General features: G+C 52.2%; 1 protein-coding gene across 2 annotated transcripts; it reads left to right on the forward strand.

Annotated features, from left to right (window-relative positions):
* Window positions 1-4,273: 4,273 nt before the first annotated feature.
* LOC309541448 (C-type lectin lectoxin-Thr1-like) lies at window positions 4,274-19,192 on the forward strand. 2 transcript variants are annotated; one of them, XM_082239322.1, is made up of 6 exons: window positions 4,274-4,386; window positions 5,591-5,717; window positions 6,656-6,735; window positions 10,323-10,457; window positions 10,767-10,878; window positions 18,030-19,192. In XM_082239322.1, the coding sequence occupies exons 1-6, from the start codon at window positions 4,372-4,374 to the stop codon at window positions 18,110-18,112; spliced, it is 552 nt and encodes a 183-aa protein (XP_082095448.1). In that variant the 5' UTR covers window positions 4,274-4,371; the 3' UTR covers window positions 18,113-19,192. The 2 variants fall into 2 exon arrangements, with proteins under 2 accessions (XP_082095448.1, XP_082095449.1); XM_082239323.1 differs by lacking the exon at window positions 4,274-4,386 and adding an exon at window positions 4,433-4,563.
* Window positions 19,193-19,639: the final 447 nt, after the last annotated feature.

Genomic DNA, 19,639 nt, shown 5'->3' on the forward strand with positions numbered 1-19,639 from the left:
CCAATTCAAGGAGCGCTTGCCAGTGGCGTAGCGTGGGTTGTCAGCATCCGGGGCAAGGCAAGTAATTTGCACCCCCTAACCCGTGGATTTTCGCCCCCTAACCCGTGGATTTGCACCCCCTGACCCTAACCCCCAGATGTTGCGCCCGGTGCAGCCGGCCCCCCCTGCACCCCCCACGCTACGCCACTGGCGCTTGCTGTCCCCATTCCTGCTTGCAAAGGATTGATTAGGAACTCACTTTCAGCTCCCAATTGTCCTGTTGTCCACCCCTAATGTTACACAGAACCATAAAATTGTGGAAGTGGAAGGGACCCTGAGGATCATCTAGGCCAACCCCCTGGAATGCCAGAATCACAACGAATACATCCCTGGCAGGCTGTCATCCCACCTCTGCTTTCAAACCTGCAACAAAGGAGAATTCACCACCTTCTGAGGGCGTCCATTCCACTGTCAAATAGCTCTTACACTCAGAAAGTTCATCCTTGTGTTTAGCTGGAATCTCCTTTCTTTTAACTTGAATCCATTGAGGATATAGTTGGGAGGGGAACAGCCTTGTAGGTGCCCCATCCCTCGTATAATAAGTATAACATAATGGGGACTGAGGGCAACAGAGGCACTTGCAGAAAGAAATGTCACAACCATTTTGAGATGCCAAGAGATCTACTGGGCAATGGGCAGAAGAAGGAATCCTCCTTCAGTGCAGATCCCTGACCTTTTTGTTATTCTGATGGGGAAGCATAACTTTTAAAACATGTACCTGCCTCTACAAATATGCTGCAGAAATAAATACTCCTATATTGCATCAGCCTCAGTGGTTTCTCTGTCATTTGTGCACCCACTTCAAAGCGCTGGCTAAGGCCTTTGAAACGTTGGCAATATGGTGCCTTGAAGGCAATAGACTCCTCTATAAGCTTTGATATTGAGATGGAGGCATCTCAGGGAGTCTCCCCCTTACTTCCTGGTGCAACTGGACTTCTCCGTGACCCTTCCACTCTGCAGGGAGGTGGGACCGATTCGGATGGTCCTCCCCCACCACTTAATGTATCCAGGTGGTTTCCAGAGAGTGGTGGTGGGGGGTGTTTTATTCACATGTTGATGGCCTGATTCCCTGGTGGCCCGCTGGAATGTGGAGTTAACCAGGGCTATCGACTGTCTGTCTCCGATGCGCCCTCTCCAATTGCATTATTTATATATGTTTGTTTGTTTAGTCGTGTCCAACTCTTCGTGACCCTGTGGACCAGAGCACGCCAGGCATACACACACACACATTATATATATATATATCCGCACCATCAGAACTGCATCTGTTTGGGAAGCCAGTGGTGCCATGTGGATAGGTATGCATTTGCCATTTGCAAAAGAATGATGGCATCATTGGAGGGTTCATCAGGGTAGCTGATCACTGATTAGTGTTGATACAAAGATTATAGCAGCAACCATAGCAAACAGTATCCAGCAAGCCATAGCGTCAGTTGCTAAGAATGACCAAACCAGTTTTATAAAAATGAGACAAGCAGCAGATTGTATCAGATTGGTATGGCTTTGATAGAATTAAACAAAGGTAAAGATCAATTCCTAACTTTATCATTAGATGCTGAAAGGGAACGGTATATGAAGGCAGCTTTCAGTAAATATGGATTTCCTTTGGACTTTAAACACCAATTGAAATATTGCATGACTCGCGTACATCCAGAATGAAAGTTAATGGCATCATGTTTGCTACTTTCCCACTGTCTAGAGAAACAAGACAAGGATGTCCACTTTCACCTTTGTTTTTTAATATTTGCCTAGAACCCATGGCCTCTGCTATTAGACAACATTGTGAGATCTACGGAGCAGATCACAACATAGCTGTCAACTTTTCCCTTTTCTTGCAAGGAATCCTATTGAGAATAAGGGAATTTCCCTTAAAAAAAGGAAACATTGACAGCTATGGATCACAATTGGTTTTATTTGCCGATTACACACTTTTGCTTATTTTGAAACCTCAGACTGCTGTTCCTATGTTGATGAAAACAGTAGATGCCTTTGGTAAAATATCAGGGAATTCTATTAATTGGTCCAAGTTGGAATTTGTGCCAATAGGTGAACATTTGATGACGCCCTCTACTATGTGGGACTATGGCACCACACTCACCTCCACCTCAGATCCCTTGCACCAGCTTCCCCCCTAAGGTGCACAGCCCTGAGGTTATTTAATTACATATACCTTGAAAAGCAAGATGTGGCCTTTGAAATGTACTGTTGGGGGGTGAACACTCTGTACCTCTGCTACAGAAGACAGGGGGAAGTTCTTCCGAAACTAAACTCCTCCTGGGTATATCAGGATATGCTCATAGCAGCCCACAAACAGCATTAGCTGGTAGGCAGGATTTCAATCTGTACTCTGATTAGGCAAAGGAACATCGTGTTTCATGCCCTGTCTTATCAGATGATGGAGAATGGATTCCTCTTGATGATGCCAACTGAGTTGCAAGAACATTTCCTGATGACGATGACATGTGGGAAAGTATGCGCCAGTCATGCATTTGTGCATTTGGATCAGAAGAGGATAGCAAGGAAGGAGGATAGCATGAACGAAGGTGTCATTCTGGCCGGCACCTTGGGCCAGGAACAGTTTTCATGCCAGAGTGATGAAGTTCCGAAGAACAGATCTCACTCCTTCATGTTTGGTCGATGCACAGCTACATCTGGCTCTGAAAGGAAGCAGCTCTCCAGGCTTCTAGCCCTACTGGAAGAGGGTGGGGGAACAAATCTGGAGTCTTCTGTCTCCAAAAGCAGAGGCTCCACCACAGAGTTATGCCAACCCCGGAAGAGCTCCCTGCCTTTCATCAAGTAAGAGGTGTTCACTGACACTGCTGTTATAGCAAGCACCTCACCTTTAAGGCAAGCTCTGACCACTGTCCCACAATCCCAGAGACCCAGTGGATCAGGGGACCACACAGCCCTGCCGTTCCACTTCAGTTGCACCCTGTGCAGAAGTTGATCTCCCCCCCCCTCCCATTCCAGATCAGGAAACAGGACAAAATCTCACCCAGCCGTTCATGATCACCTTGGAGGTGTGGAACAGACACTCTCCTTGTCCATCTCAACCAGATTGTCTCACTCTGAAGACACACACACACACGCACACACACCCCACTTTTCTTCCTTAAAGTGAGGGAAAGAGGTGGGCCTTCATTAGCTGACACAATACACTCAAAGTAAGAGGCAATGTTGTCTTTGTCCATGGAGTTTTCTTGGCAGGGATACTGGAGTGGCTTGCCGGTTCCTGCTCCAGGTGGATCACGTTTGGTCAAAACTCTCCACTATGACCTGACCATCTTGGGTGGCCCTGCACAGCATAGCTCATAGCTTCTCTAAGTTATTCAAGCCCCTTCGCCACGGCAAGGCAGTGATCCATGAAGGATCCATGGTGACAGCAGTCATGAAATTAAAAGATGCCTGCTTCTTGGGAGAAAAGCAATGACAAACCTAGATAGCATCTTAAAAAGCAGAGACATCACCTTGCCAACAAAGGTCCGTATAGTTAAAGCTATGGTTTTCCCAGTAGTGATGTATGGAAGTGAGAGCTGGACCATAAAGAAGGCTGATCACCAAAGAATTGATGCTTTTGAATTATGGTGCTGGAGGAGACTCTTGAGAGTCCCATGGACTGCAAGAAGATCCAACAGATCCATCCTTAAGGAAATCAGCCCTGAGTGCTCACTGGAAGGACAGATCCTGAAGCTGAGGCTCCAAGACTTTGGCCACCTCATGAGAAGAGAAGACTCCCTGGAAAAGACCCTGATGTTGGGAAAGATGGAGGGCACAAAGAGAAGGGGACGACAGAGGACGAGATGGTGGGACAGTGTTCTCCAAGCTACCAGCATGAGTTTGACCAAACTGGGGGAGGCAGTGGAAGACAGGAGTGCCTGGCGTGCTCTGATCCATGGGGTCATGAGGAGTCATATACGTCTGAACGACTAAACAACAACAAAGAGGCAATGTGGGGAGAAGCAGCAATGACCACATTTTGTAAAATGGGTGGGCAGATCCAGGAGCACTCTTCCTAGCTTCTTACTTTCTCCTTGCCTAGCATGACTCTCCTCCTTGCTAATTTCCAGTTCATAGCAGCTGGATATTTTTTCAATCCACAGTGGCTTTCAAGTGAAAGAGATCTTTCTGTACTTTTTGTTCTGATGCAAAAGATCTTGGTGTATGTTTGCGTTGAACCATTAGGCTTCCCTTGTGCTGCCAAGTGTCTCTCACCACATGCCATTGCCTACCTATCAGACTATAAATGACACATAAAGACCAGCTTCCCACCCAGGCGTAGCTCAACTGGAACACTTGAATAAGGAAGAATCAGCAGCTCAGAGAAAGAGAGAGATGCTGAAAAACCAGGTGAGTTATCTCCCCCTTTCTGATCTCTTTGACTCTCCATGCTGGCCTTTAAATGGCAGCTATATCTCCAAAGTGAGCAGCACACGAACAATGGGGTACCTTTGATTCTCAGGGACCAGCTCCCCAACAAATCAAAGAGTTGATAAATCTATAAAGTGAAATGATTTGATCTTGAGGGTTTGTAACTCCTTACTTTTTTCTGTTTACCTTTACTTTATTCTATCTGGGTGGGCTAACACCCCAGAGGACAGGATCACACTTCAAAACGACCTTGACAGATTAGAGAACTGGGCAAAAACAAACAAGATGAATTTTAACAGGGAGAAATGTAAAGTATTGCACTTGGGCAAAAAAAAATGAGTGGCACAAATACAAGATGGGTGACACCTGGCTTGAGAGCAGTACATGTGAAAAGGATCTAGGAGTCTTGGTTGACCACAAACTTGACATGAGCCAACAGTGTGACGCGGCAGCTAAAAAAGCCAATGCAATTCTGGGCTGCATCAATAGGAGTATAGCATCTAGATCAAGGGAAGTAATAGTGCCACTGTATTCTGCTCTGGTCAGACCACACCTGGAGTACTGTGTCCAGTTCTGGGCACCACAATTCAAGAAGGACACTGACAAACTGGAACGTGTCCAGAAGAGGGCAACCAAAATGGTCAAAGGCCTGGAAACGATGCCTTATGAGGAACGGCTAAGGGAGCTGGGCATGTTTAGCCTGGAGAAGCGGAGGTTAAGGGGTGATATGATAGCCATGTTCAAATATATAAAAGGATGTCACATAGAGGAGGGAGAAAGGTTGTTTTCTGCTGCTCCAGAGAAGCGGACACGGAGCAATGGAGCCAAACTACAAGAAAGAAGATTCCACCTAAACATTAGGAAGACCTTCCTGACAGTAAGAGCTGTTCGACAGTGGAATTTGCTGCCAAGGAGTGTGGTGGAGTCTCCTACTTTGGAGGTCTTTAAGCAGAGGCTTGACAACCATATGTCAGGAGTGCTCTGATGGTGTTTCCTGCTTGGCAGGGGGTTGGACTCGATGGCCCTTGTGGTCTCTTCCAACTCTATGATTCTATGATTCTATGATTCTATGAGATAATGAGTGTTTTTTTCTGTTAGAAAGAAAGAGAACACCTTGCCTTCTGAGCGATGGATAGAGGAAACTCAGCCTAGCAATTGTGTGTTTTGTGTTTTCTGTCTCCAGAAACAGATGCAGCCTTCCTCTGACCCCAGGCTCAGCCTCCTTTGCACCTGCCTTGTTCTGATATGGCAGCTCTCCTTTGGCTTCACAATGAAAATAAAAAAAGCAGAAAACCCCTACGGTCCCAATGGTAAGGTATCATTTCATCTCGGAGGTGGTTGATGTCTCCTTAGAGAAAGAGAAGCTTCTGGCAGCATTAGAAAGCCAAGTGTAGATCCATTGACATTTTTGCCCAGTCTCTCGTGTGCCATTTTGGGTTAAAGCATTAATTCCAACAATTCCAGCTAGTCTTGAATGATGCGTATTGTGTTTCATCAGTTTCCTAGGGTAAAATAGTTGTATCCCTTTCTGAAGAGGTGAGTTTTAGCCACGGTGATCCATGTGCTGGTCTTGGTCCAGGCTAGACTACTGTAATGTGTCGTGTGTGGGTCTGGCCCTGTAGACTGTTTGGTTCAAAATGACAGAATCCTGTTCTGTTTACAGCACGCAGCTTGAATAGCACTTAGATCGTACCAGTTTTAATGTCTCCCAGTGCATTTCATCGTGCTGACTTTAACCTTCAGGCCCCTGAATGGGATGGACCTATGAAATCTGTAGACTTGTTTGTGCCTGTATCCTCTTCCTTGCACACGGACGTTCCAGTTGGATACTGGTCTGTCCACCATCTTCATCTGTCAGTAGGTCTTTTCTGAGGTGGCTCCACACCTTTGGAACCCGCACCCTCAGTATAGTTGCAGTGACCAGCTACACTTTTCAGAATCATTCTGGGTTTAGTAGTATTTATTTCCTAGTGGTTTTTTATTATTGGTTGAAATAAGATTATCTATTGCTGTTATTCTCATTAGCTTTCCTTGGCTGGAAAATGGGCAGGTAAAAAATTTAATACAATGAAAATATATGTCTTATTGGACACCAAAAAAGTGGAGGACCCCATGACCTGGGACGTCTTTGAGGACGTTCAATTTCCCTTTGGCTTTTATGACACCCCGAAAATATTTTATTTCCACTGTTTCATGTGCTGACGTGACCATGTTGAATGCTAATGTTCTCCCTCTCTGTTACCTGAAGGCTGCCTCCAGGGCTGGAAAAAAGAAATGGAAAGCTGCTATCATGGCTTTACCGACCGGCTAACATGGCACGAGGCAGTGGTAAGAGGGGCCTCTAGGTGCTTTGGGTGGGTCCAGAAAGAGCAAGGGCACAAAACACAAGATATGCTTGAGAGTCTCTGCAGAAGACCTGTTATGAATCTCAATCCCATGGCCATGTTTTGCATCTCAAGAGCTGATGAGATGTCATTTAGGCATCTGAAGTGAGGCCTTGGGCAACCAGCTCAGTTCATCAGTTTATCGTTCTTCTCAGATTCAGATGAGGCTGAGGAAGCTCAGGACCATTGCCTGGAGCCACTAGGCCAGTGTTTCCCAACCTTTTTTGGGCAAAGGCACACTTGTTTCATGAAAAAAATCTCGAGGCACACCACCATTACAGCCCCGTGACGTCAGCGTGCAGCGTCACGCCGGGAGGGACATGAATTGCTAGCAAATTACATAATCACCTCCTTGAGGGCTGGCTCATCTTCTCCGAAGGCAGAACCCCATTAATTAACAGCACAGACTCACACCATAGCCAAGACGAGGGGGGAAAACCACAGTCATGCACATGTGGGGGCTAAATGAGGACGAAGACCGGGCAGAGAGCAGGGTTCAAATCACCCCACCTGGCCAGGACAATCCCTGGGTGCTCCCTTGGGCCACTCGCCTGACCTACCTCGCAGGGCTGTTGTTGTGAGGATAACACGGGGAGAACCACACGCGCCCCCGGGAGCTCCTTGGAGGAGAAAGCGGGTGATGAATGCAATGCATGAAATATATGAGAGGCGACCAGGTTTTGCAGGTGAGGGGCCCCCGCCAGCCTCTGCTTCCAACACCCGGCGCAACGACGCCGAAGTTTCCCCCCGGGCTCGGCTCGGGGAGCAGCGCTGCTCCCCCCGGCTCCCCTTCGCCCTCCCGGCTCTCTCTGCCGCCCACTGGGGCCCCCCTCACCTGCCAAGTCCGGAGCGCCGGTGGAAGTTGCATGCATGCATGCAGGGCGCCGCGTTGCCATTGCATTGCACTGCACTCCATGCAACGCCTGCATGCATGCATTGCCTTGCACGCCTGCCAAGGGGTCTCCCCGCGGTCCGATGCGTCCCCTCCGGCGCGGATGCAGCATTGCAAAAATAACCACCCCCCCGACACAGCCCTACCTGGGGGGCAGCCTCCGCCTCCGCGGGGATCCCTGGGCTCCATCCTGCCGCCCGATCTCCGCGGGGGCGCAGGCAGGCTGTGCGGGGTCCGCGCGGAAGAGCCCCTGCCTGCCCGCCCGGCCGCCGCCGCCACGCTCATTCCATGGCCGGGAGAAGAGCGCTTCAAACAAAACGCCCGGCCCGCCAGGCCACGCTGGGAAACGTAGTTTGCGCACCCCGCGCGGGCGCGGAGCCCAAGGACGAGGGGACTACGGATCCCGGCAGCCCCCGCGCCGGGGACGGAGGGGGAGAGGCCGGGTGCAGGGATGGAGGGACGGGTGGGCGAGCGAGTGAGTGAGTGGCAGCCGCCAAGCCTTGGCCGAGAGCCAGGAAGGGCCTCCCCGGAGGAGGAGGAGGGAGGCGCAGAGCGGGAGGGAGGGAGGGAACCCAGGGGTCATCTAGTGACGGCGTCCCAATCGAAAATTTGACTTTAAAAAAATCTTTCAAATTTTTTAATTTTTCCCGCGGCACACCAGGCAACATCTCGCGGCACACTAGTGTGCCACGGAACAGTGGTTGGGAAACACTGCACTAGGGGGCTGGATGAGGGCCACCAGGCTGAAACTCAATTCTGGAAAGATACAGGTTATGTGGGATAGTGATTGGATAGATACGCTGTTCATAGGCTGGAAGTAGGCAGGCCTTCTTTAAGATGACTTGAGATGGTGGGCTCAACATCCCAGAAAATACCCATTGGCCCAAAAGGTTGGAGTACTTACTCAGGTTTCATGAAGGCTCCAACATGTTCTGCTTTCAAGTGAACCCCCAGGGACAGGTAGGTTCATAAGCAACAACCATTTATCAGGAACAACTTGGAGAACCCACCATACCTTAGAGACGAAGTGAGCAAGATCTCCAACACCCATTGAACACACATTTGAAGAACACGAACTTCCCTTAAGAATCCTGGGAACTGTAGGTTGCTGTCCGCAGGGCTACAGTCCCCATGGTTCGTGGGTAAAACCTACATGCTCTGAATGTTTACTGAAGGTGCTTGAAATGTATGGTGTGGGAGTCACGGAAGCCCACCAGGAAAATAACAGCCGTGTCAGCACCCTGAGGGATGATATCTGATGCACACAGCTAGTCTGCTTGCACTACTCTGAACTCAAACCTGCCCTGTCGCACACCTGCCCTGTCAGATCAACAGCAGAGATGCAGCAGTGGAACAAGCCAATTGGGTGCCTGGGGTGGCGCACATGCCCTGCGTCCAGAGGCGGGGCCAGCTGGGGCAGGACTCTCCGCTGGGCCTCCGAGGAGTCTGCATGCCTCCTCCCACTCAGGCACCCCACAGCTGATGGGGAGGTGGCGGGCAGACCATTTGGGGCAGTGTAGAACCTGCAGGCAACCAAGCCACCACGTCACTCCCAGGAGAGACACATAGCTCAGGTGCGCTGCAGGCCCCACGGTGAGTGCCGCCCGGCATTTTGTCACCCGCCTCAGTGGCAAAGTGTACCCTATTTTTCGCCCTATAGGAAATGTGTGTGCGTCCTATGGGGGAAATGTGTGTGCGTCCTATGGGGTGAATGCAGACTCCTTGGCTTCAGCGATAGCAACGCGAAGCCTCCGAAGCCTGCGCTCCGGAGGCTTCGCGTTGCTTTCACGGAAGCCAGGGGAGTCTGCTCTTTGAGGCTGGCAGTGGGGAAAGCAGTGCTTCCCCCCATTGCCAGCCCCACAAGCTGGGTCAAAAAGCCTGCAGGAGCCACGCAGCCTTTAAGGAGCGCGGCGCTCTTGGGTGCTTTTCCCCAAGGAGGGAGAAGGGACTGGCTGGCTGAGTCAGTCCCTTCTCCCTCCTGTGGGCTTGTGCGGGAGATGGGAGAATTCCCCCACCTCCCGCAAAAGCACCCAGAAGCCACGCGTTCTTTAAAGGCTGTGTGGCTTCTGCCGGTGGGGGAATTCCGCCACCTCCCACAAAAGCAGGGGGAAGGTCTTGGAGTAGCGCACAGGCTGCATGCAGCCTGTCCGCTGCTCCCAGAGCTGTGGGGGGGAAATCATATTTTTTTCCTTGATTTCCCCCCCCCCCCGATGAAAACTAGGTGTGTCCTATGGGCCGGTACGCCCTATAGGGTGAAAAATACAGTATTATTAAAAATAACACCTCAAACTGCAGTATATCAAATGATATTGCAAACAAATGTTTATATATTGGGACAATGTCCACTCAAATGCTGCTCAGTCCTCCCGAGAACTTTTCTTTTTATAGACAAAATCACAAACTAAAAGTGGAGATTCTAATTAAAAATCAGATAATGAAGAAACTGAGCAAGACACAACAGGGGATATTGCATCATGCTGGATCTCAGGTGGCCAAACAAAGCTTGCATTTCAATCAGTCACATGTCCGGAACTGGATTTCCATGTATTGCAACTGCAATATTCAACCTTGAACCTGACTTTGATGAGAATTCAAAGGTAAGTAGCTGCATAAAACTCATTCTTTTTTCCACCTCTCAGAAAGCCTGCCGTGTATTTGACCCGACTTCTGAGCTTGTCTCTATCCGTGAAGCAACAGAACTGGATTTATTGGCTAACGACCTTAAAAGATCGCTGGAACTAAGTGTCTGGATTGGATTGTCAGACGAGGATAGGGTGAGTCTCCAAGGCCTTCTCCTCCTCCGTCAGCACTGTTGGAGCTGATAGTAAATGAATTCAGTGGGAAGATTCTTCTATGGCGCTTCCCCAGCTGATGTCCTCGAAATGTTATGAGAAGGTTCTCTGGACTCAACATACTTGAGGCCAAAACAGTCATGGTGGGCTCCTGGCTGATGTCCTGCAACGCAAATAATGTTGTCTGTGGTTCGTTTGGGTACAATCATCAAGGAGCGTGTTGTGTCCTTGGAAGTGTCTCCTTGTGATCTGTTCTTTCTAAAGAGCATACCAACTCTCTTGTCCCTGCAGGATGGAAATTGGAAGTGGACAGATGGCTCTGTTGCCAAGTTCTTACCATGGGCTGAGGGAGAACCTAATAAACAGGGCATCTACTCATGTGCCTCCTTGTTTCGTGGGGACGGTAAGGAGTCCGCTCTCAGGGCTGGTACTTTGGAGCTGCCATGCTCAATGCAATGTGGGTTGCAGTATTTTCTAAATTTCTACTGAGGGTATGAGATGTGCTCCTTGCCTGCTCTTTGGCCAAGAGGTCGTGAGTGAAGGACTTCCTTTGGTGCCCTTTCATCTGTTAGATAGAAATATTTCCAAGCTGCCTTACAATAATCTAGCCTTCCCAAGCATAGCTGTCAACTTTTCCCGTTTCTTATTCGGAATAAGGGAATTTCCCTTTAAAAAAGGGAAACATTGACAGCTATTGTCAGGGGTTCAGGAGCAGAGGCGAGGGCAAGGGAGGAAACAGAGAGCGAGGGGGAGGAGGCAGAAGAAAAGATGAGTGATGACGACGACCCGAGATCTCCGAGTCTTTCCAGTGAATCAGAAGATTCACAAAAAGGAGCACCAGTGGCCAGGGCAAGGGGGGAGACTAGGGGGACACCCCAGGAAGATAGAGCCAGAGGGGACTCAGAGGGGAGCAGTTGGAAATCGGGACCAGCGTCACCGCCAGAGAGCAGGGATGAGGAAGGGCGCCAGGGATCAAGCGCTGGCAGCTCACAACAGGAGGGAGGGCACGAGTCAGGAGTGGCCACACCTCCATCGGGGAGCGAAGAGACGGTTAGACGGAAAGTGGAAGGTTGGGCGCGCGCGCCAAGTTCAAAAGCACAGGAAGATGGCGCAGTAGGCAGCCCGGAAAGGGAGCCAGGTCCTAAAGCCCGGCGCAAGGAGACAGAAGGGTCCGGGGGGTCAGCGTCAGAAGAATCCCGGAAGGAAGAGACCCCGGGGGGCAGAGGGACCCAGAGGAGAACTGTCAGGCGGAAAAGGTGGAGCAGGGCTAGGATATTAAGTTGGTGCACAAGGGGCGGAGACTCAGACGGAGCTTCGCCGATCTAAGCATAAGACGTAGAGTTGCGCGCAGCAGCTTGAGAATGGAGACTGTAACTCAATAAAGACTTTTATTTAATGATCGCTGGCTGGCGTGATCCTCTGTGAGCTAGGATCTTGAAGCAACCCTGACAGTAAGCTCCGTCTCTACAAATTGTGGGCATCCACGGCCTCGCGGAGAGGAGAGAAAGCGGGTGCCTACTAGCGAGCTCACGAACGGCAGACAATATGACGGCCGAACAGCAAATAGCGGAACTGAGAGAAGCAGTGTCACGACTGAATGCCGAGGCGCTGGCATCCAGGAAGAGAGAGGAGGACGCAGCTGCCGCCTACAGGGATCTCCAGGTCAGGTTGGACGTGCTTACGAAGCAAGGGCAACAGACACCCAAACCAGAGAGGATTGGGTTGGGGAGACGCACAGGCGGTCTGGTCTCTCACTTCGATGGGAATTTGCAACAGTACCCCAACTTTAGAGCAGACGTAATGTGTGCACTGCAACTACTGCACAAAGACTTTAGAGATGAACAAGAGAAAGTGGGGTTCATCATGTCCCATTTGCATGGAGACGCAAAAGCATGGCTGCGCAATTTGTGGAGAGATAAGGATCCTGCGCTCCAAAATGCGGACGCCTTTATTAAAGCGATGGATGGGTGTTTTTTATCAAGCATTGACGTGGATCTTGCCCGGAAGGAGGTGCATGGACTAAGGCAAGGGAGGGCCAGCGTAAGGCAGTACCATGCCCGCTTTTTCGCTTTGGTCAGTGCCCTGGAATGGGACAGAGATTCGGCTCCTGTCAGAGACCTTTTTTGGGAGGGCTTGCACAGCTCGGTTAAAGATGAGATTGCGAGGGGGGAGAGACCCCGGACCACGCAGGAGATCGTTCAGAGGGCGCTGGCGGTGGGGGTGCGGCTGGAAGAACGTCCGTGGAGCAGGGAAGAAGGGCGCAGCGGGCACGAACCAGCCAGGGGCTCCTCCTTCCTTCCCAGAGAAGCAGCGCGTGCGCAATCCACGCCTCCAACAGGGGGAGGGGTGGAACCGATGGAGGTTGGGAGTGCAAGGGCTCAGTCAGCAGCCAGAGCCCTAGCACCGGCAGCAGTGAAAGCGAAGCCTCCTAGAGGGAACAGGAAGTGTTATATCTGCGAGGATCCAGGGCATATGGCGAAAGAGTGTCCCCGGAGGCTCCACAAGCACACTGCAGCTTCGGCAATGGTGACTGCAGCAACGCAGCAAGGAGAACCACAGCAGGGAAACGACGATGTCTGGCTGGAGGAAGAGGCACTGGGGCCCAGCCAGACGTGTCAGTGAAGCAGTCCCCAGGGAATTTACCGCCCATGGACCCCCTCCCGCCCAAGCCAGTAGTGAGGCTCACCGCATCGCTCCAGCTACCCAATGGAATCACCATGGACGTGCCAATCACCGTCGACTCGGGAAGCAATGCAGACTTCATAGGGCAGGACTTTGTCGACCGGCACGCTATACAGTTGCTGCCTGCCACGCTGCCCCTGCAGGTTGTCACGGTGGATGGCAGGGAGCTGCTAGGGGGGCAAGTGGTGAAGCAGACGCCACCTATGGTGCTGCGGCTTGGAAATCACAGGGAAATCATCAGCTTCAACGTCACTCAACTCTCGGACACGCCTATTGTATTGGGCATGAGTTGGCTGGACAAGCACAGCCCGACGCTGGCTTGGTACCAGAGGCAGCTGACCTTCGGCTCTTCCTTTTGTGCTGAACACTGCATCATGCCCCAGCAGGAAGGGGAGCAAGAGGAGTCACAGCTGCTGCTCGGCACGCCCCAAGCGATTCCCCACAAGTACGCAGAATTTTTGGAGGTTTTCTGCGAGAAGGAGGCAGACAGGCTACCCCCCCACAGACCATATGACTGCAAGATTGACCTGCTGCCGGGGGCGGCGCTGCCCAAAGGGAAGCTGTATTCCATGTCTGAGGACGAACTGCAGGAACTCAAAGAGTTCATAGATCATAATTTGGAGCGCGGTTTCATCCGAGAGTCCCAGGCAGCGGGGGGCAGTCCTGTATTCTTTGTGAAGAAGCGAGACACGCCCCAGAAAAGGCTCGTGGTGGACTACCGCATTTTGAACAGTGTCACCAAGCCGTCGGACTTCCCCATGCCCCGAATCGACGACCTCCTCGCAAAAGTACGCAAGGGCAGCGTGTTCACCAAGTTGGACCTGCGAGGGGCGTACAACCTCATTCGCATGCGGGAAGGAGATGAGTGGAAGACAGCCATGTTCACGCCCCTGGGCACCTACGAATATAGAGTTATGCCTTTTGGATTGCAAAATGGCTCCCACGTTTTTCAAGCTTTCATGCATCACGTGTTGGCGGGGCTCCTCTACAAGACGTGCGTCTGTTTCTTGGATGACATCCTGATCTTTTCGGAATCGCAGCAGGAGCATGACAGACACGTCAGGGAAGTGCTGAGCAGGCTACAGCAACATAGGCTCTACGCCAAGCTGGAGAAGTGCCAATTCGACGTAACGGAGGTGGATTTCCTGGGCTACAAGTTGTCTGACAAGGGGCTCGCCATGGACAGCGCCAAGGTTCGAGCGGTGTTGGATTGGAAAAGCCCACGCAACCGGAAGGAGGTCCAACGATTTGTCGGCTTCGCGAATTTCTATCGCAAGTTCATCAAAGGCTTTGCTATGCAGACAGCGGCCATCACGGACACGCTTAGCTCCAAGAAAAAGAAGTTCATCTGGACGGAGCAGGCGGAGCGGTCCTTTCAGGCACTCAAACGTCTCTTCGCGTCGGAAGAGCAGCTGCTGCATGTCGACCCCAGCAGGCCGATGAGGGTCGAGACAGACGCCTCGGACAGAGCCGTGGGAGCAGTCCTGCTGCAGAGAGACCCGCAGGGGGTTTGGCGGCCGGGGGCGTTTTACTCCAGGAAGCTCAGCAAGTCCGAACAGAACTACACCATCTGGGACAGGGAGTTGCTGGCCATTCATGCAGCATTCAAAGCGTGGAAGCACTTCCTGATCGGCGCCAAGCACACGGTGCAGGTCTGCACGGACCACAAGAATCTGGAGCACTGGCGCACGGCACAGTTCCTGAACCAGAGGCAGATACGTTGGGCTGAGTTCTTTGCGAACTTCGACTTCCGAATAGAGTATGTCCCGGGGGACACCAACATCATGGCGGACGCGCTCTCCCGTAAGCCACAGTATCTGGAGGACGCCACGCCAGCGGCCGCCATGCACATCTTCGCACCAACAGTGTGGGCGTGCGCTGCGGCGACAGTGGACCTGGAGGCGGTGCGACGAGCATTGCAGACTGACTCCTTCGCGCAAGCAAAGATGGCAGAGATGCAAAGGGGCACGGCGGCGACCGATGGGTTCCAGCTGAGAGATGGATTGCTCATCCGTAAAGGGGCCATCTACGTGCCGGGAGACGAACTTCGCGCCAAGGTACTGCATCAGCTGCACGACGCGCCCACTGCCGGGCACTTTGGCAAGGAGAAGACGGTGGAATTAGTCGCCAGGGATTTCTGGTGGCCCGGAATGAGAGGGGAGGTCGCGGACTACGTGGCGAGGTGCGACACCTGCCAGAGGGCCAAACCAGTGCACAGACCGCCGGCCGGACTGTTGGAACCGCTGCAAACTCCGGTCGAACCATGGGAGAGAGTCGCCCTGGATTTCGTCACGGATCTGCCCAGCTCGAGGGGCAAGACGGCCGTGCTGGTGGTGGTGGACTTGTTCTCCAAGATGGCACATTTCATCCCGTGTGCGAAGGTGGCCACGGCGGAACAAACCGCCAAACTGTTCATAGACCACGTGTTCAAGGTTCACAGTCTGCCACGGTCTATTCTGTCCGACCGCGGGCGGCAGTTCATCTCGAATTTCTGGCAGAAGCTGATGGGCTTCCTAAACGTCAAGATCAACCTGGCGTCGGCGAGACACCCGCAGACCAACGGGCAAGCGGAGCGGGTCAATGCCATCATGCAGCAGTACCTGAGATGCTATGCGAATCAACAGCCTACAACGTGGGTGGATTACCTGCCGCTCGCCGAGTTCGCCTACAACAACACGAAGCACGTGTCCATGGGGGTCACGCCGTTCTGCGCCAACAACGGGAGGCACCCCAGAACCTTCCCGGGACTGGAAAGAATGGTGGAGGGGGAGCCGCAGACAGCAGATGCGTTCGCGTCGGAGTTGCAGGAGGTCCACGATCAGCTGCGGCGGCACCTGGAGCTGGCCAAACACGCATACAAGGTGCAGGCAGACAAACACAGAAGGGTTGGCGAAGAGATCCATGTGGGAGACTGGGTCTGGTTAGCAGCCCACGCAGTGCCGGCCAGGTCGTTGGCCAAGAAGAAACTAGGGCATAAGCAACTGGGGCCCTACCAAGTCGAAGAGCAGGTCAACCCGGTGGCTTTCAGGCTGGCGCTTCCGGAGGGTTCCAGGATGCATCCGGTGTTCCACAGATCGGTGCTCACTCCCTACAAGGCACCGCACAGGTTTCAGGAACCAGGAACGGCGCCGAGTCCGCTCCGAGAGGGAACCGGGCAACGGGAAGTGGCACAGGAGGTGCGCATCAACGAAGTCACGGAGATTTTGGACTCCAGATGGGGGGAAGAGGGGGTAGAATACCTTCTCGCTAAGGAGGGCACCCCGGCCAGTGCCAACAGCTGGGTGCCGGGCTACGCTTTAGACGAACCTCTGCTCAAGGAAGAGTTTCATGCCCTCTTCCCACATAGGCCAATGCCAGCGGACTTTTTCGACGACTGGCTTTTCACGCCCACGCTTTCAGCCAGCACGTTCCAGGGGTTCGACTCGGATGAGGAACCGACACGAGACGCCAGTTCCCCGGAGGGGTCGCCCTCGGGATCTGCTTCCGAACCCTCGTATTGGTGGGATGATCGACCAGAGGAGCAGTGGCGCAGAAAGTGGCTGGAGGGTCCAGGACGAGCAACGCCTCCAGAAGGAAGCGAGGGAGAGACAGACATGGACGTTTTCGGGGACGACCAGGGTTTCGAGCACCGCGGCACAGAGATGGAAGCAGAGGTGACCGTCGTCGACGAGAGCAGGGAGGAAGAACCGGAAGACTTCAGATGGAGGCCCGCCACGGGAAGCGAACTGTACCCGACATTCGTCCCCTTGACATGGCAGCACCCAGCTCCCGCACCGGAAGGCGGGGAGGGGGGAAGAGGGGGCTTCGAGGGGGGGATGGATGTCAGGGGTTCAGGAGCAGAGGCGAGGGCAAGGGAGGAAACAGAGAGCGAGGGGGAGGAGGCAGAAGAAAAGATGAGTGATGACGACGACCCGAGATCTCCGAGTCTTTCCAGTGAATCAGAAGATTCACAAAAAGGAGCACCAGTGGCCAGGGCAAGGGGGGAGACTAGGGGGACACCCCAGGAAGATAGAGCCAGAGGGGACTCAGAGGGGAGCAGTTGGAAATCGGGACCAGCGTCACCGCCAGAGAGCAGGGATGAGGAAGGGCGCCAGGGATCAAGCGCTGGCAGCTCACAACAGGAGGGAGGGCATGAGTCAGGAGTGGCCACACCTCCATCGGGGAGCGAAGAGACGGTTAGACGGAAAGTGGAAGGTTGGGCGCGCGCGCCAAGTTCAAATGCACAGGAAGATGGCGCAGTAGGCAGCCCGGAAAGGGAGCCAGGTCCTAAAGCCCGGCGCAAGGAGACAGAAGGGTCCGGGGGGTCAGCGTCAGAAGAATCCCGGAAGGAAGAGACCCCGGGGGGCAGAGGGACCCAGAGGAGAACTGTCAGGCGGAAAAGGTGGAGCAGGGCTAGGATATTAAGTTGGTGCGCAAGGGGCGGAGACTCAGACGGAGCTTCGCCGATCTAAGCATAAGACGTAGAGTTGCGCGCAGCAGCTTGAGAATGGAGACTGTAACTCAATAAAGACTTTTATTTAATGATCGCTGGCTGGCGTGATCCTCTGTGAGCTAGGATCTGGAAGCAACCCTGACAGCTATGTTCCCAAGGTGGCTCAGACTGACAGGGAACACCATCCTAATCCACTTTTGCTTTCTACTCAAGGTCCTCCCCATAGATGCCACCACCCGCCTTGGCCAATTTAGTATTGGATGAGTGGCTTGGTTTCTTTTGAATGGGAGAAGAAGAAAGGACATTCCCTGTGGCCACCGTGGGGTGGGGGTACATGTGTTTTGAGGGTGTTGGGGTCCCAGCAGCAGCAGCAGCACGCCAAGGAGCTCCTGGTGTCTGCTGTTGACTCTGCCTAAGACCATTTCTCTGTGTTTTTCCAGGTTTTGAGAAATTTAGAGCAGAGAGCTGCAAGAATGTAGAGTCCTATATTTGCAAACATAGGCCAAATTACGGATCCTCCTGACCTGTTCGCTCTCCCTGGCTGACCCCATCAAATCTCAGAAGCTTCCATCCAACGTTGTCTTTCTACCTGCGCCTTTTTCAGAATATGAAAACGTCAGAGGTGCCCTTCTGCCCCATTCCAGTGGCCCATCTATTCCAATGTCCTGCTCTCACAGTAGCCTGCAATAGATCTAATTGAATCCTGCAAGTAGCAAGAGCCCCCTTCCCTGGAAGCCCAGGATGAAGAAACCTGGGGTTCACCAACGTCAGGAGGACAACAGCCTCCCCTTCCCTAATAGATGCCTCAGCCCATTGTGAATTTAAACACATGCCCCTGAAACAAGAACCAATTACTTTCCTTTATTACTTCCTGCCCCTCCCAACTCACATGTCTCCAATATCCTGATTCAGATTGCATTTAGGACATTCAACTGGTCTCTTTTACTGTGCAAAGAACCAATGCACTTTTATGGCAGTGTCTTCTAGAGCCCTGGGAAGGGTGTAGACTTGAAAGTCGATTAATGAAAGCAAGCCCTCTGCAGAGGAGAAATGACTGTTTGCAGGTGCGGCTTGAATCCAAACCACACCTGCAAAAAGACAAAGTGGGACTTGCAGCCAGCCCCCTCGCAGCTGTGCTCTCAGCGCAAACCAGCTGCTTGTTGCTGAAAGAGTGTCTCTATAGGGGCTTGGGTCCAGCACTAATTAGATGAGAGCAAGGCAGTAGGACGTTCCCTATGGGGCTTGCTCTTAGCACCGATCAGTGGTGAAGAGGAGGACCTCTGAAATGCACTTTCCCATCAATTTGGAAGGGAAATCTATGCGGGGGGGGATCTGTAATGCAACCAACTCAAGGAGTGCTTGCTATCCCCAAGTCCTGCTTGCAAAGGATTAATTAGGAGCTCACTTTCTGCTCCCAATTGTCCCATAGGATTACCTGCTCCACACCTAACACTGGATCTACTGGACAATGAGCAGAAGAAGGAACCCTCCTCTGCAGATCCCTAACCTTTAAGTCATTCTGATAGGGAAACGTAACTGTCTATAATGTGTGCATGCCTCTACAAATATGCTGCAGAAATAAATACTTCTATATTGCATCAGCCTCAGTGGCTTCTCTGTCATTTGTGCAAACACTTCAAAGTGCTGGTTAGGGCCTTCAACACGTTGGCCTTGAGGCAATCTACACTTCTATAAGCTATGAAAGTCATGGAAGCATCTCAGGTAGTCTCCCCTTCAAGTATCCCCAAAATCAGAACTGTATTTGGGAAGCCAGTGGTGCCTGTCGAAGCTTCCGTTGCGACCGAGCTGAAATGGCTCTGCTCCACGTCATATCTTTGGACTCCATCAACCTCTGCTCCAATGGAGATTAACAACCTAAGCCTTTAATGAGGCTTCAGGCACACTCCCATTACGCAGAGTATCCAAACAGCAGCAGAAGGAGAGATAAAAATATGTGCTACATCACTACGTTTATTTCTACCTACTCAGGACAGAAAGAATATGTATCTGCTCTCTGTGAGAGTCAGTGAACAACTGAAACAAACAGGAA

This window comes from Podarcis vaucheri (genome assembly GCF_965113315.1).
Source record: "Podarcis vaucheri genome assembly, chromosome: 10".
NCBI lineage: Eukaryota > Metazoa > Chordata > Lepidosauria > Squamata > Lacertidae > Podarcis > Podarcis vaucheri.